General features: G+C 54.3%; 1 protein-coding gene across 4 annotated transcripts in view; it reads right to left on the reverse strand.

Annotated features, from left to right (window-relative positions):
* ARHGEF18 (Rho/Rac guanine nucleotide exchange factor 18) overlaps positions 1–14,252 on the reverse strand; it is an 81,542-nt gene that overhangs the window by 50,678 nt on the left and 16,612 nt on the right. For 2 of the 4 annotated variants that reach the window (XM_034657709.1, XM_034657707.1), the window contains 8 exons: positions 13,602–13,849; positions 12,730–12,880; positions 11,954–12,068; positions 11,000–11,057; positions 10,647–10,691; positions 10,061–10,138; positions 8,592–8,694; positions 8,316–8,457 (listed from right to left, as the gene is read on the reverse strand). In XM_034657709.1, the coding sequence (XP_034513600.1) occupies positions 8,316–8,457; positions 8,592–8,694; positions 10,061–10,138; positions 10,647–10,691; positions 11,000–11,057; positions 11,954–12,068; positions 12,730–12,880; positions 13,602–13,849 (940 nt within the window). Of the gene's footprint in view, positions 1–4,506; positions 4,644–8,315; positions 8,458–8,591; positions 8,695–10,060; positions 10,139–10,646; positions 10,692–10,999; positions 11,058–11,953; positions 12,069–12,729; positions 12,881–13,601; positions 13,850–14,252 lie in introns of those variants that run through there. The other 2 variants (XM_034657708.1, XM_034657710.1) reach the window with 2 other exon arrangements.

Genomic DNA, 14,252 nt, shown 5'->3' on the forward strand with positions numbered 1-14,252 from the left:
TCCTTCCCAGAGCGCCACAACCTCAGGGCCTCCGAGGGTCTTCGAAGGGCTACGTTTACTGCTCTTAGACCGCGGAAGCCTTGGGATGGGGTGGAGGTGCCTGGGGGAGTGGAACAGACCCTGATTTGAGTGCAGGGAACACAGATTCCCCCTTTCCAGTGCAAGATAAACTCGAGAGAGGTCCAAATTGGTCATACTGACAGGACCTACATGCCTCAGGGTGCCCCTGCTGCATAAGAGTCCTACTAGCTGATGACCTTGGGGCCCTGTCGCCTACCTCCCCTGTGACCTACATCCCACTCTCTCCCACACTGCCATCGAAGCCCTGGCACACCTCCCTTTGCACAGATGCAAGTCTGACCTCTTCCCACACTGTCCCTATTTAGGCCCAGGTCATTTCTCAAAGAACTTCCCTGTCCCCGGCCTCTGCCTTTTCCAAGCTAGCCTCCGCCCACTGATGGCTAGGGCCAGAAAGTCCTCTGCGGTAACACGCCAGCCTGTAAGATGCCCAACTCAGCGCTCCCTGGCTACCTGATCAACAGCACACGTTTCTTGACTCTGACTTTCACATAAGCTGCCCCCCCCACTGTCAACAGCTGAGTCTCACCCCTCAGGAGAGAGAGGGCTTTCCTGCCCAGGCCGGAGCTACATCCCAGAGATTCTGACCCCACATCTCCGCCTCAACCCTTGTCACATAGACGGCACACAGGGCTTGGTGACCGTTTCCAACATGGCAGGGACCTGTCTATGATCAGCTTTAGGAAAAGAAGAATCTCTCAATGTCCATAATCTGACCCTGTGCTATTTATTCTGGAGAGGTGCTCCCTGTTTCTTCAGGGTTTTTTTTTATTGTTCCCCCTAGGATTTCTAGCTTCCTAGTTTCCAACCACTTCTTGCAATTCTGTCCCAAGCTCATAACCACTTCCACTGTGCTTCTAGTTCTCATCATGTGTCTTTGTCGGCCTCTGTCTTATTCAACAGCTTTATGGAGACGGAATTCACATACTACACAACTTGGCCTCTCACGGGGAACGAGGTGATGGCTGTTAGTGTGTTCAGGGCTGTGCACCTACCGCCACAGTTTGAGAACATTTTCATCACCCCTGAAAGCAACCCTGCAACCCTTGGCTGTCTCACCTCGTTCCCCTCTTACCAGCCCTGGGCAAGCACTAATCTATTTTTTGTCTCTATGGATTTGCCTGTTCTGGATATTTCACGTAAATGAAATCAGAAGATACACAGCCTTTTGGGCCTGGCTTCTTTCACTCAGCGCGGCGCGTTTTCAAGGCTCATCCATGCTGTAACATGTATCAGAATGCCACGCCTTTTCACTGCTGAATGCTACTGTATGGACGGATCACACTTTATTTTTCCATTCATCTGATGGGCCATTTGGGTTGTTTTCACTTTCTGGCTACTGTGAGCAACACTCCTGTGAACGTTTGTGTACCAGTTTTTGTGCAGCCTGTATTCGTCCCTCTCGGGCATATGCCTAGGGGCAGAATCGCTAGATCACAGGGTAACTCTGGGTTTAACTTCTCGAGGAACTGCCAGACTGTTTTTCCACAGTGGCTGGCCCATCCTACAGCCCCACCAACAGTATCTGGGAGGGTCTCAGTTTTTCCATCTTCCCATCTCTTTAAATTCTTTGATTAGGAGCCTCTAAGTGGACACTGCAAAAGATCACAAAGGTCATCAGTCACCTTATCCTGGTGTTATGAGCACCACAGAGCTGCCTCCCTTCCTGCTTCCTATGCCCACCGATGCTGGTTTTCTGCTCTACATTATGCATGGTCAGTCACTATCCATTTCAGTCTCGTGAGGGGACTGTGAGCACATTAACCGCGCTACTGTGGATGGCTTCATGACTTATGATTCTTTCTCAAGTCCATTTCGCTCTGCCTTGTAATCTCAGCAAATCAGAGGGATCCATACACAGTACATAAACGTCTTTGTGCTCAGGCACACGCTGGATTCCAGCCAAGTACTTTGATGCGGTTCTTCCCTCCCTCGGTCGCATGTTGCAGCGGAGCCACGGGGCACCTGTTAGCCCACCTTTCATCTGCCTTTCTCACCTCCTGAAACTCACCCACAAGAACAACCAGATGATAAAATGTTCCCAATTAGATAGTGTGACAGTTGCATAAGTCTGTGAAAAATCCACTGAATGGCACGCTTTAAAAGGGTGAATTTTATGGTACGGGAATTATAGCTCAATAAAGTTGTTATATTAAGGGAAAAAGAGGAGTGGCATGAGTTTAAAATGTAACCACCCACGATGTGTTAAATGTACACTCTCAGCTAAACTTTACAACATTTTTTTCAACGTACAATGTAAATCAGCTTATGTCATTGCTACTTTGAACACAACCAAATGTACTCAGTTGAAAACTATCTCAGAACAAAAAGGGAGAAGGCAGCAAGTTGAATTTTACACTCAAGGGCAACTTTAACAACAAAAAATAAGTACCGCAGCAGGGGCCCTTTCACTGAGGACATTATTTTCATCAGTTCGCCCCCTCCCCCATCCGTCACACTCCTCCTCCAGAAAATTCCTAGAGGCAGCTCCAGAGCTCAGGAATTATTTTGCACCTGGAGAAAGAGTTTTCAAAACAGCCACTCTCCACCACTTGCGGGGGGGGGGGGGGCGTGGTAGAACTCAACTAATAAATACTAAAGAAACAAATTGTTTGGACTCCGTAAAGTTTTAAACTACGTATTAAGAGGGCCGAGATGAAAAGGTTCTCAAAGTCTTAGAGGGAACTTGAAGAAATGGAAACAGGACCTAGGGTGAATGAGGAAGAATGAAGGAGACCTTGACACAAGGATCAGAAATATGCTAAACATGTGGTAGGTAAACACCCAGGGAGGCACAGCTGGTGACCACAGCCCTAGTCCCAGGGGCTGGTGACAAGGGTAATGGCCCTGCAGCCAGTGGTAATTGCTACTGTGTGACAAGAATGAAAATTATAACACAGCTTATGCCAGAAACAATGTACGTGCCACTTCAGCTTTCAAAGTGGGGGCATTCTCAAGTCAATTTAAGAAAAAAAAGAGAGAGAGAGAGAGAGAGAAAGAAAAGAATCAAAGAATCGCTTTGTCCATTTCTCTATGCATGCCATTTAAAATTAAAATAAGCTATATAAACCCAAAACAAATTATGTTTACAAGAACTGAATTTATTATGCCTTCCGGCGATATGCTCTTATTCGCTTTACAACAACCTTTTTCTCAAAAGGGCTTGACCCACAGGATAGCAAACTACTGATAAGTGTACACTCTGACCCAGTTCAAACAACAACCGAGATGCTCAAGTTTTCCAGACTCTTTATTATTTGCAATGTCAGCCTAAAAATACAAGTCTGGGGGCATGCACATATACACAGAATATGTAACATTTATTGAGCATTCACTATATGCCAGGCATTCTGCTATGCACTTTAGACAAACTACCGTATGGAATCTCTAACCAATCCTTATTCCCATTTTAAGGATGGGGGGGGGACTGAGTCTTAGCAAGGCTACATGGCTAATACGTGGTGGAACGGGACCAGAACCCAGATCTGATTTGACACTGAAGCCTGTGCTCTTGACACTTCTCCACACAGCTTTAGGATTAATCATTCACCCAGATACCCGCAAGATCATCCCCAAATCGCCCTTGGCCATGGGGCTGCTCTTGCTGTCCTGAACTCTCTCTACCCAACAAGAAGAAAAAAGGCCCTTTGAGGCTTTTGGCTGGAGTTCCACTCCCCTCAAATGAGGCGAAGGAGGAAGAGTTGTGTTCTTCACTTACACTGTAAAACTTTAAGAAAGCTTTTTCCCCCCCCTCCCAAGAAAACTTTTTACACTCTGCGCCAGCCACCTCTTCTAAGGCTTCCATCTCAACAAAGCAACAGGTAAAACAGACGGGGAAGTAAACTGCCACAAATCATGCAAGGATCAAGGGCCTCTGATTCCTCCCTGCAGCGAAACCTGCCCCGCACCATCTAAATTCTTCCACAAGGAACTGGAGTAAGGAAGATCCAAAGAACACACACTTCGTATAGTGTTCGTTACCTAAAAGCTCCCTAGCACGGAGGGCGTCCACGCCAAGGAAGTGAGTTTTCCACAGAGCGCCGAAGCACCACGGCGCTGGCTGCTGTTTACGGTTATCACTACATCTCCGGTCCTGCCCCGGGCGCTCCTGAACCTCGAACCCGGTGACCTCCCCCTCCGGAGCGAGGGGGAGGCTACACCGCCCAAGGGCCGGAGCTCGGATGGGGTCAGCAGGCATCGTCTGCACCCCTGCATTCGCCAGTCAGAGCCCAAACGCACTGAAGGGGCAGCCTGAACTGCAGGACCCCCCCGCCGGCTCGGAGGGGTCCACGGGGGCCCGGCCCGAGGCTGAGGCAGCCCCGGGGGTCCCGTGCCCGAGGCCGCCCCCAGGGCCCGACGGCGCCTTCCCGGGGCCCGAGGCTTCCCTCCCGAGCTCCGTTCTCCTCGGGCCCGCCCCGCTGCCCTCACCTCGGCCCGGTCCCCCGCAGGCCGCTCGCCGCCGCCACCGCTGCCGCCCGGCCTCCCCGGATCCACTGCGACCCGCAGCCCGGGGCCGGAAGTGGGAAGCCGCGCGGGCGAGCTGCGCGTGCGTGTGCCCGCCCCGAGGGCGGGTTAGAGGGCGTGGTCCCGGAAGGGGGCGGGGTTCGCGGGTCCGCGGGTCCCGGCAACTGCGGACTTTGTTTCTGGCGGAACCTGGAGCGGGTCGGGAGGCGAACTCCGCCCGGCCTTGTGGGGGACCCCAGGACCTAACCGGGGGGGTCTCTGCGGAGGGGTGAAGGCGATCCTCGGGGGGAGGGTCAGAGGGGCTGGGGGGCATCTTGAGCGATTCAGGGGTGCCCGGAGGGGGGGAATCAGCGGGCACTTGGGCATGGCTAAGGGGATTGAGCCTGGGGCGAGAATGCTGAAGGCAGGGTGCAAGCGATGGAGAAAACAGGTCCGTCACCTGAGAAGAAGGGGCAGTGTAGATTACAAGAAGCTAGACAAATCTGGGAAAAATGAGCCATATGCCTCTCAGGGGGTCCCAGACACCCCAACATGGGTATGACCTGTTAGTACCCCTAACGCATACTAGACACCCAAGCAGGTGTTATCAGATACTCAAAACATGCTTTCAGGTGCCCCCAAATCGGTCAGACACCCCACCTCGATTTGTCAGTTACCCCCAAAGTATTCAGAATCTGAAAAACATGCCGAAATACCCAAAGGTACCAGACGCCTTCACCCAGGAGCCATCGATACCCCCAAATAGAAACATGTGAGAGACGCTACTCAAACTTTTAGATATGCCCCCCAAACACATACTAGATACCCCCAAACAGGTATTCAGAGTCTAAAAATACATGCCAGACTACCCCCCACACAGGTGTTCTCAGACACCAGAAGACATGCTGGATGCCTCCTCCAGCACCTCCACCCCTCAAGTGCCATCAGACTTCCAAGCTCTGAGGTTGCTTGTTCCAACCCAGGTTGGCCACTGGTGAGATAGTTGGGCAGGACCCAGGAGAGGAGCCAAGCACCTCTTTCACCAGGTTCAAGCTGGCCAACCAGGCTGAGATCTTTCCAAGCCAGACTCACTTCAAAACACCCACAATCTGTGGCCGACAGCCCTCAGTTCAGAAACAGGGTGGCAGAGTCCCCAAGTGACCTGCCTTCAGTTTAAGTCCATTTTGTCATGGTCAAGAGAGAGAGCACGTCTAGGAAATTGGAGGTTCCAGAAGTGTAAGGACTGCTTCATCAGAGGTCAGAAACCTGACACGGGTACTTTTGGGGTCTCAATGGATGTGTAAATGTTCACTCTCTGAGTTCCTATGACTTTTGGACTTTATTCCAAAGGCAGTGGGGAGCCACTGAAGATTTTAAGCAGGAAAAGTGGCATGCTCCTTATTGTTCTAGCTATCTTGGTTATAGAAACCTTCAGGTTGACACAGTTCTCCCCTAAATGTAGAAACCACCTTTCTCAAGGAGGTATTTCTCGTCTTTCTTTTATCTTTCTGTTGTGCATTTATTACATCCTTCTCATGGGCCAGGGACTCTGTTAAGAGCTAAGGAGACACAGGGAATGTAAATATATGGCACTGTTTCTCAGTCTTGGCACTACTGACAACTGAGCCTGTTTTGGGGGCTATCCTATGTGTTGGAGGATGTCGAACAGCACCCCTGGCCTCTATACACGTAAATACAAGCAGCACCCCAGTCCTGACAACAAAAAATGCCTCCAGATATTGCCAGTGTCCTCTTGGCTGACAGCAACTGGCCTAAGAGACACTCAGATGCTGATACAGTTGCCCAGTCCACAATCCAGACTTCCTGGGACAGGTGGCCCTGGCTTGGTTCTAAAGGGTGAGTAAGAGTTGGGTGGCCAAGGAGTTCCAGGAACAGCACTGAATGAGCAAGGCGCAGGTGATGTGTGCGGGCAGCCACGAGACTTCACGGTGGCTGAGTAGTGGAAGGGAAAAGTGGATAGGTAGGCGGGGTCAGACCGTGAAGAACCTCTGAGGTCAAGGCCAGTGATAAGACTGTCTGGAGGGGTGCGTGGGTGGCTCAGTCGGTTAGACATCTGCCTTCCGCTCAGGTCATGATCCCAGCGCCCTGGATCAGTGGGGAGTCTGCTTCTCCCTCTTTTTCTGCCGCTCCCCCTGCTTGAGCGTGCGAGCGTGTGTGTGTGCGCGCGCGCTCTCTCTCTCAAATAAAATCTTAAAATAAAAAAAAAAGACTGGAATCATGTTCCATCAGTGGGGCTGGTTTCTGGGAAAGCATCTCAGCTTTATCCTGGTGACCCACCTTTCATAATTACCTGGAGTGTGACTCATTCCCTGTTCTGTTGAACTTACTATGGGCTGTTTCCTCTAAGGGACAGATAGTAACATCTGGCTTTGAATACCTCCAGTGGTAATAGGCTTGTGGCTAGTTATACCTGGGAGCTGCCCGCTCTCGGCCTGGTGGGAGTGAGCCACAGCTGTCCTGGCCCCGTGGGCCTCCCACACAGTGTGGGAGCTGTGGTCAAAGCCCACGGTTGTGGGTCTGCGTTTTAGCTGCTAGCTTTAACTCAACAACACATCATGAAGAAGAAGATGATGATGATGGATGCTAGCATTGCCCATATGTACCAGGCACCATGCTCTTAAGGGCAACCCACATTTTCCTTTTACACCAACACAAACCTCCTGTGATCTCAAATTGCTGTTCTGAAAATCAAATATTGTCTCCAGGAAGTGGAGCCTGATTCCCACCATCCTGAGAGCAGGCTGGATTGAGTTACTTGCTTCCAAAGAACAGAGTAGGGAGAGGGAAAGAATAGTAACCCGGCAGATGTTGCCTTAACCAGGGGATGAAGGTTAATATCCTCAGGGATGTGAGATTGATAGCACTTACCCCTGATCTCATGAGGCAAGGAGGTTCCCAAACCCATAACCCTGTCTAATTATGAGAAAACACCAGACAAACCCAGATGGGGGGGCATTGTCTTAGACACCTGGCTAATACCTCTCAAGACTGTCAAGGTCATGAACAATCAGGAAAGGCTGAGAAAGCTTCATCGACCAGGGAGATGAGGGAGACAGGGTGATGAAAGAGAACACAGGATTCTGAATTGTGTCTGGAAACAGAGGGAACCCGAACAGAAGAAAAACCTTGGCAATATCTGAGGAAAATCTGCAGTTTGATTAATAATATGGCACCAATGTTGATTCCTGAGCTGTGACCAATGTACTGTGGTCACAGAAGATGCTGCCATTATGGGAACCCGGGGGACACTCTCTGCTCTCTCCACTTTTCTGTGATTCTTAAATTAAAAGTTGAGGGGAATAAGGGATGACCCACCCCCTCTGGCGGGTGGGTGGGAGGAGTTAGTCTGTTGTGCCAAGATAGTGCTAAGTGTTACATGTGGATTGCCCACTGTGTGTGTGTGTATGGGGGCGGGGCGTCAGCGTCCCTAACCCCTCGCATTGTTCGAGGGTGAATTGCGCAATTCTGTTGTTCGAAGCACCCGGACTGTGGTATTTTGCCAGGCAGCCCTAGCTGACTAATACACTGCCTGAGGGTTTTTTCAGTGACAAACGCTGAGATTTAGAGGTGTTTTGTGGGCCCTGAGGTGACCACATGGTCCCTGCCCTTAAGGGACCTGGTGCTCTCCGGGGAGCTGAAGTCAGCCTCCACTTGGCAAGGGTGAAATGGGATGCGGACGCAACAGGCGAAGAAGACCACGAGAGAGAATGAGACGCAATAAAGGGGAGAAAGTGGCTGCCATCCAGAGGGCTGGGCCGGGCCACGGGACTTACCAGAGCTCAGAAAGGGTTTGCCACACAGGGGGCAGCTGGAGTGGCCCAGGAAGGTTCCTTGCATCAGCTGGTGCCCGTTGATACATTCCTTCCTCTCTCTAGCATCCTGACCCTTGTCCTTTAGAAGCACTGGGCTCTTCCCCTGTGGGGGACAGAGGTGAACCTTAGACTGCCTTGTGCGTTCAGACCCACCTCGAATCACGGGGCTCCAGGGTCAGGGGCATACTGCAAAACTGGAGAAGGTAGAGGGGGTCCACCCTGGCCCGGCACCCTGACCTTCTCCTTCTGCCTGGTGACCCGACAACGTAGGGAGCTCAGTCTGCGCTTCACCCTGGTGCTCCTGTTACTCCGCTCACCCTTGCTGGCGCCGTCCTCGCTCCTAAAGGATGGAAGGATGAAGGGGGGGGGCAGCATGGCCAGAGGGCCATTTTCAGTCTGCAAGTTGCTCCTGGACCCCACCGGGAATTTGTCTCCTCCCTGCAGCCCCTTAGTCCTGTTTCACTTCTGTGGTCCCTGAATTCTCTCCTTCTGCCTCTCACTTATTCACTCAACAAACATTTATGGATATTTGCAAAGTTCCAGGAACTGTGGGGCTGGGTTTACAGAGGGGACTGTGACATGGTCTCAAGCTTGGGGTCCCTCGGTGGCGAGGCTGGAAATCCTGGCTCTGTCCATTTCTGCCTCCTTCCTCTGATTCACTCCTGACCCCAATATCTAATTAGCTTCCAAATCCTGCCCATTCTTCCTTTGGGATATCTCTCAAATCCCACTCCCCTTTTCCCCAACACTCCAGCCAAGGGTCACTGTCATGCCTCTCCTGGATTACTGGTACCCCCTCATTTAATAAATACAGTTGACCCTTGAATAACGCCAACCCCCTGCACAGTCAAAAAGCCACGTATAACTTCTGACTCCCCCACAACTTAACTACGGATAGCCTACTGTTGATCAGAAGTCTTACTGATAATGTCAACCGTCAAGGAACACATATTCTATGTGTTACACGTATTAGGTACTGCGTTCTAACAATAAAGTAAGCCAGAGAAAAGAAAATGTCACTAAGAAAAAATCCTAAGAGAGGGAAAATACATTTACAGTCCTATAGTCTACTTATCAAAAAAAGAAATCCATGTATCAGTGGACCCATGTAGTTCAAACCCGCGTTGTTCCAGGATCAGCTGTATTTATGAAGTCAGCCGCAAACAAACCCAGCCCCCATAGAATCTATTCACTGGAGGGAGATCCCATGCCTCCAGGCGGCAGCCCCTGCCTGCCCCCAGCCTCGTCTGTGCCCACCACTATCAGTCTCCGCAGAGCTGTGCTCCGCCGTAGTGTCACTGAGGTGATCTGGCCTCTGCTGACCTCCCTCCCCTTCCCTCTTCCCCGCCCCACCTGACACCATCAGGCCTTGCCCTTTCTTCCGGAAGGCGCCTCTTTATTTCCCTGATCCTCCTCTCCATGTGTTGGTACACTCCTACTCTTCCATTGGAAACCCGCTCAAGCCGTCACCTCCTCCAGGAAGTCTTCCTCTGCCTTCCCAGGGTGTATGAGGAGCCTCCCCTGGCCCCACCACCACCATTGCCCTGGCAGTTCCAGGGAGAGGACGGGGCTCCACCTCCTGCCCCCCCCCCCCCTCCCCCCCCCCCCCAGCTCAGGGTCTTGCACAGATGGCCACGGGTAAACGTGTGCAGACCCAGGGCAGATCCCAGCCCAAAGCTCCCCCCGCGGTAGCTCTGCAGACTTACTCAGACAGGAACTCAAACCAGGTGAGGTTCGAGTGGGCTCCTCCGGGACTGACTGACAAGCGAGCCCTCTGCCGGGCCCTTGTAGGCTCAGAGGGGACAGATCCCTGGGTCAGCGGCCTCTCCTTCCCCAGCTGCCCCATCTCCTGCCTCCTCTCTCCCCCAATGCTTCCGTGTGCCCTGGAGCCACATTGAGACCTCACCACCCCTCCCTCTGTGCGCTCTACCCATGGTCACTGTGACTGGTTTTCCAGCAGAGGGTGGTAACACATCTTGGTCAGACTAAATCAGCCAGTCAGGAAGATTCTAGCAAATGGCGGTGTCTTGGGAAAGAAGCACCGTTTCTCACTTGTGCGAAGGTACTTCAGGGGCTCCCTCCTCACCAGCTTATGTCCACTGCCCTTTCCCACATTCGTCCGCACCCCCCACCTCTCCTGTCCCTGTTTCTCTCCCCTATCTCCCTGTCTTCTCCACACCTGTCCCCCGCCTGTCCACTCCTATACTGTCCCCCTCCGCTTTCCCCCATATTCGTCCTCCATGTCTGTCTTCCCAGCCCTGCTCCCTCACACCTGTCCCCCTCCCCACTTACCCATGGTACTGCCGAAGTTCTTGAAGCACCTGCTGGACAATCAGCCTGGGGCAGGGGGTGGGGGAAGTGTGGATAAAAACAGCTCACAGTTGCCCCAGGGTATAGACGTGTTCCCCAAGACAACCTGTGATTGTCCACCCAGGCCCCTGGTCCCAAAGCAGACCCTCACTGGGAGACCCGACCCCTCCCCTGATGCTGTACTGAGAGCCTTTCTGAGAGGCCTGGGTCTTTCCTCTGAGAGAAGGATGGTGTGGGAGAGAAGCCCGAGGTTACGGGGGGCTTGGGAGGGACCCCAGCCTTGACCCCGTGGCTGTCCACTGGGGTCCCCTCCCCACCGCCAGGCGGACACTCACACGTGATCTGACTCCACGTGGTCCTTTTCCATGCACTCCAGCACTGGGGGCTCCAGGCCTGGAAGCAGCCCCCACCCCGGGAGGTACAGGTGTGAGGGGGCTCTGGGGCAGACCAGCCCTGCCTGGGCCCCCTGTGACCCATCTCTGCACAACTGGAGACCGTCCAGGCGGGGCTTGCCTTTCCGGGAGGAAAGGCACCAAGAAGGCAGAGCCTTCTTAGGGGTTGGAGGTGCACCCCGTGTCTCCAGACTGCGGACAACGTGCCCAGTGCTTTGCGCATGTGCACTCAGTGGACCCTCCAAGTAGCCCTAAGGAGACACACTTAGGGTTCTATTCTTTTTTAGATTTATTTATTTATTTTGCGGGGGGAGGGAGGGGCAGAAGGAGAGAGAGACTCTCAAGCAAGGGCCCAGCAGAGCGCGGAGCCAACACAGGGCTCCATCTCACGACCCTGAGATCATGACCTGAGCCGAAATCAGGAGTCGGAGGCTTAACCGACTGAGCCACCCAGGCGCCTCTGCTGCTCATAGAGAAAGCCGCAAGGCTCAGAGACTTACTAGAAAGTGGTAGATTTGGGTTTAGACTTCAGGTCCCTTTTACAGCAAAGAGAAACAAGCTCTTAGTAGAGATTCAGAGATAACGAGGGAGGTGAAGTAGGGGATAGAGGTAGAGACAGAAGAAGAGTCCTAGGGGAGCAAGGGGACTGCAGCGGTGCGGTCCACCATGGTGGGAGGCCCGGCGGGGGGGAAGGGGTAGGTGCTGGACGCCTCTCCCCCTCCACCCACCCCCCACCCCAGGAATTCTGCCCAGTTCCTGCCCATGGGGCCCTAAACTCCCCCCCATCAGTAGCCCTTTCCCCTCTCGGGCCCATCTGGGGCCCCATCCAGGGAACCCTCCAGCAGAACCCCCCCTACCCTTTTGGTTTGAATGAGGGACACTCCCAGGCTGGGCTACCTTGAACAGCTGGAGTAGGCACCTCCAAAGTGGGAGAGATTTCCAGGGAGCTGATCTCATCGAAGGACACGGGAACGGACCGTGACCTCACTCTTTTCTCAGGGCTGTCACATTCCTGCAGGGAATAAGCATCTCACTAAGCCCAGGCAGCAGCCCGGGGTGCAGGCAAGCTCCCCAGATGGAGGGTCCACAGCGCCCACCTCCAGCTGCAGGCAGGAGCTCCCCTCAGCCACAGGGCACGGGGATGGATTTCCGTAGCAGTGCTGAGGGCTGGAGCCATACCTTCCCCAGCCATGGGCTACAGTCCTGGCCAAGGACTTCCCCAGCTGTGGGCTGGAGCCCCCAAACTCTGAGCTCCAGATTCGAGCCCATCAGGGGTTTCTCTCCAGGTCATGGTCCTGGGCAAAGATGCCCCAGCCACAGGCTACAGTTCTGCGGCTGGAATGGCAGACCCGAGACAAGATCTACGAGGCATGGGTGGGGCTTCCTTCTAGCTGCAAAGATGTGGAGACTATCTCCCCTGTCTCCCAGAACATGGGTTGCACTTGTGACCGAGGATCCCCTCTGGACCCCACCCCAGTGAAAGACCCCCAGGCCTGGCCTGGACTCTCAGGACTCAGTGACCCCCCGCCCCCGTCTTGGGCTACCCCATGGACAGCCCTGCTGTGACAGGTAAGTCCTACCAGCCATGGGTAAGGAGCTCCTTCCCACCCGCCACGCTGGCCCCCAGGCCCAGAGTTGTGCCATGGTCAGGGGTGGCTGGAGGTTGCACCCACCTTGCCTGGGAGCTCTGCTGAGATTCCACCCCCAGACAGACACTCTTGGGTCCAGGCCTGCAGATCCTCTCCCGGAAGGTTCAGAGCAAGGCTAGCCAGCGTCCGAGGGAGACAGGGCCCCTCCTTCACAGCCGAGGCCTCGAAGCTGAGCCTGGTGGAAGAAATGAGGAAGGCAGGTCTTCAGCGAGTCTCTTACACCTGGTGGTTGCCCTGATGCCAGCATCCAGGGACCTGGGGGGACCTGCGGGGTGATCCTTCGGGGGCAGGGAGGAGCGGTCAGAATCTGGAGGGGCGTTCGGTTTCCCTCCATGGGAGGGGTCGTCGGGGGAGCCTTGCTGGCGAATTTGCAGGTAGATCCATGTCCTTGCATGGCAGACACATTTTAACGGAGATTGGACTTCTCCCTGCGGTGACCTTGGGGGGTGGCGGTTGAGGGAGGCAGGTGGGGGTGGCTAAAGCACCACGCTCCACTGCCTGGGGCGGCTACTGTGTGTGGAGTCATGCACACGCCCGTGTTTTGCACACGCCCGTGTTTTAATCACAAATGCATCTGTGGCTTTGTGCATATCTGTGCAGCCTGTGTGCTCGTCACACATTCAGGCTTTTCTGTATGGGTTGGAGCGGGGTGAGTGTGCAAGCCTGCGGGCATGCACGCCCAGTATATACGGGCAAGTGTGCATGCTTGGGATTGTGTGCGCCCGCTGTGTGAGCACGCAGTCTTCGTTTTGGGGTTGAGCATGCTCAGTCCCTCAGCTGTAGGTGCTCGCCTGTGCACGAGGGCGCGTTCGCACAGGCTCTGTGTGCCTGCAGGGGGTGCCCTGCCCTGTCCTGGGGGTGTGTCTCGGAAAGGGGGGGGTGCCGCGCGGGCTGACCTCTGCCAGCTCTCAGAGCAGCTCCGAGACCTCTCCCAGCTGCGTCTCCGAGGCAGGCCCTGGGGCTCTGCTGAGCTGGAGAAGGTCGCTTCTCCTCCGGCCTCTTCGCTGACAGTGGCCCCCCCAGGCTCGCTGTGGGAAAAGGCCCCGAGGCCCAGGTCCTGGAGATACTCGCTGCCCTGCAGGGCCCCCAGGTCCAGGCCGAGGTCCTCCGTGCTGTCGCCGAGCTGCCCCGGAATTCCATCCTCCTGTAGGCCGGTGTTGGGGGGAGAAGAGGGCTTGACGGAGGGGACCAGAAGCCCCGGCACCAAACCCTGCCCATCCCCCTCCCGCCCAACCTGGGCTCAGTGCCCTTCTCGTGGCAGGTGGGGTGGAATGGGGGTAGTCCCTCCAGCACTCTGTCTAACCTGGGCCTTCAAGGCCTCATCCCAAAAAGGGGCTGGAAGTCTGGGCTTCTAGCCCTGATGCCCCCTCACTCGCTGGTTCCCTCTGATCGGCTTGACTGCTCTGCCCTGCCCCTCACCGAATGCAGCTGCACGGACCTAAGTTATTCTGGACACTACTGCAGAATTTCAGGCAGGGTCGGTACTCCCAGTTGCATCCCTGGGCGGCTTGGGGCATGTCCTCATGGGTCTCTTGGATCCCAAGTCT

Source organism: Ailuropoda melanoleuca, chromosome 4 (assembly GCF_002007445.2).
Source record: "Ailuropoda melanoleuca isolate Jingjing chromosome 4, ASM200744v2, whole genome shotgun sequence".
NCBI lineage: Eukaryota > Metazoa > Chordata > Mammalia > Carnivora > Ursidae > Ailuropoda > Ailuropoda melanoleuca.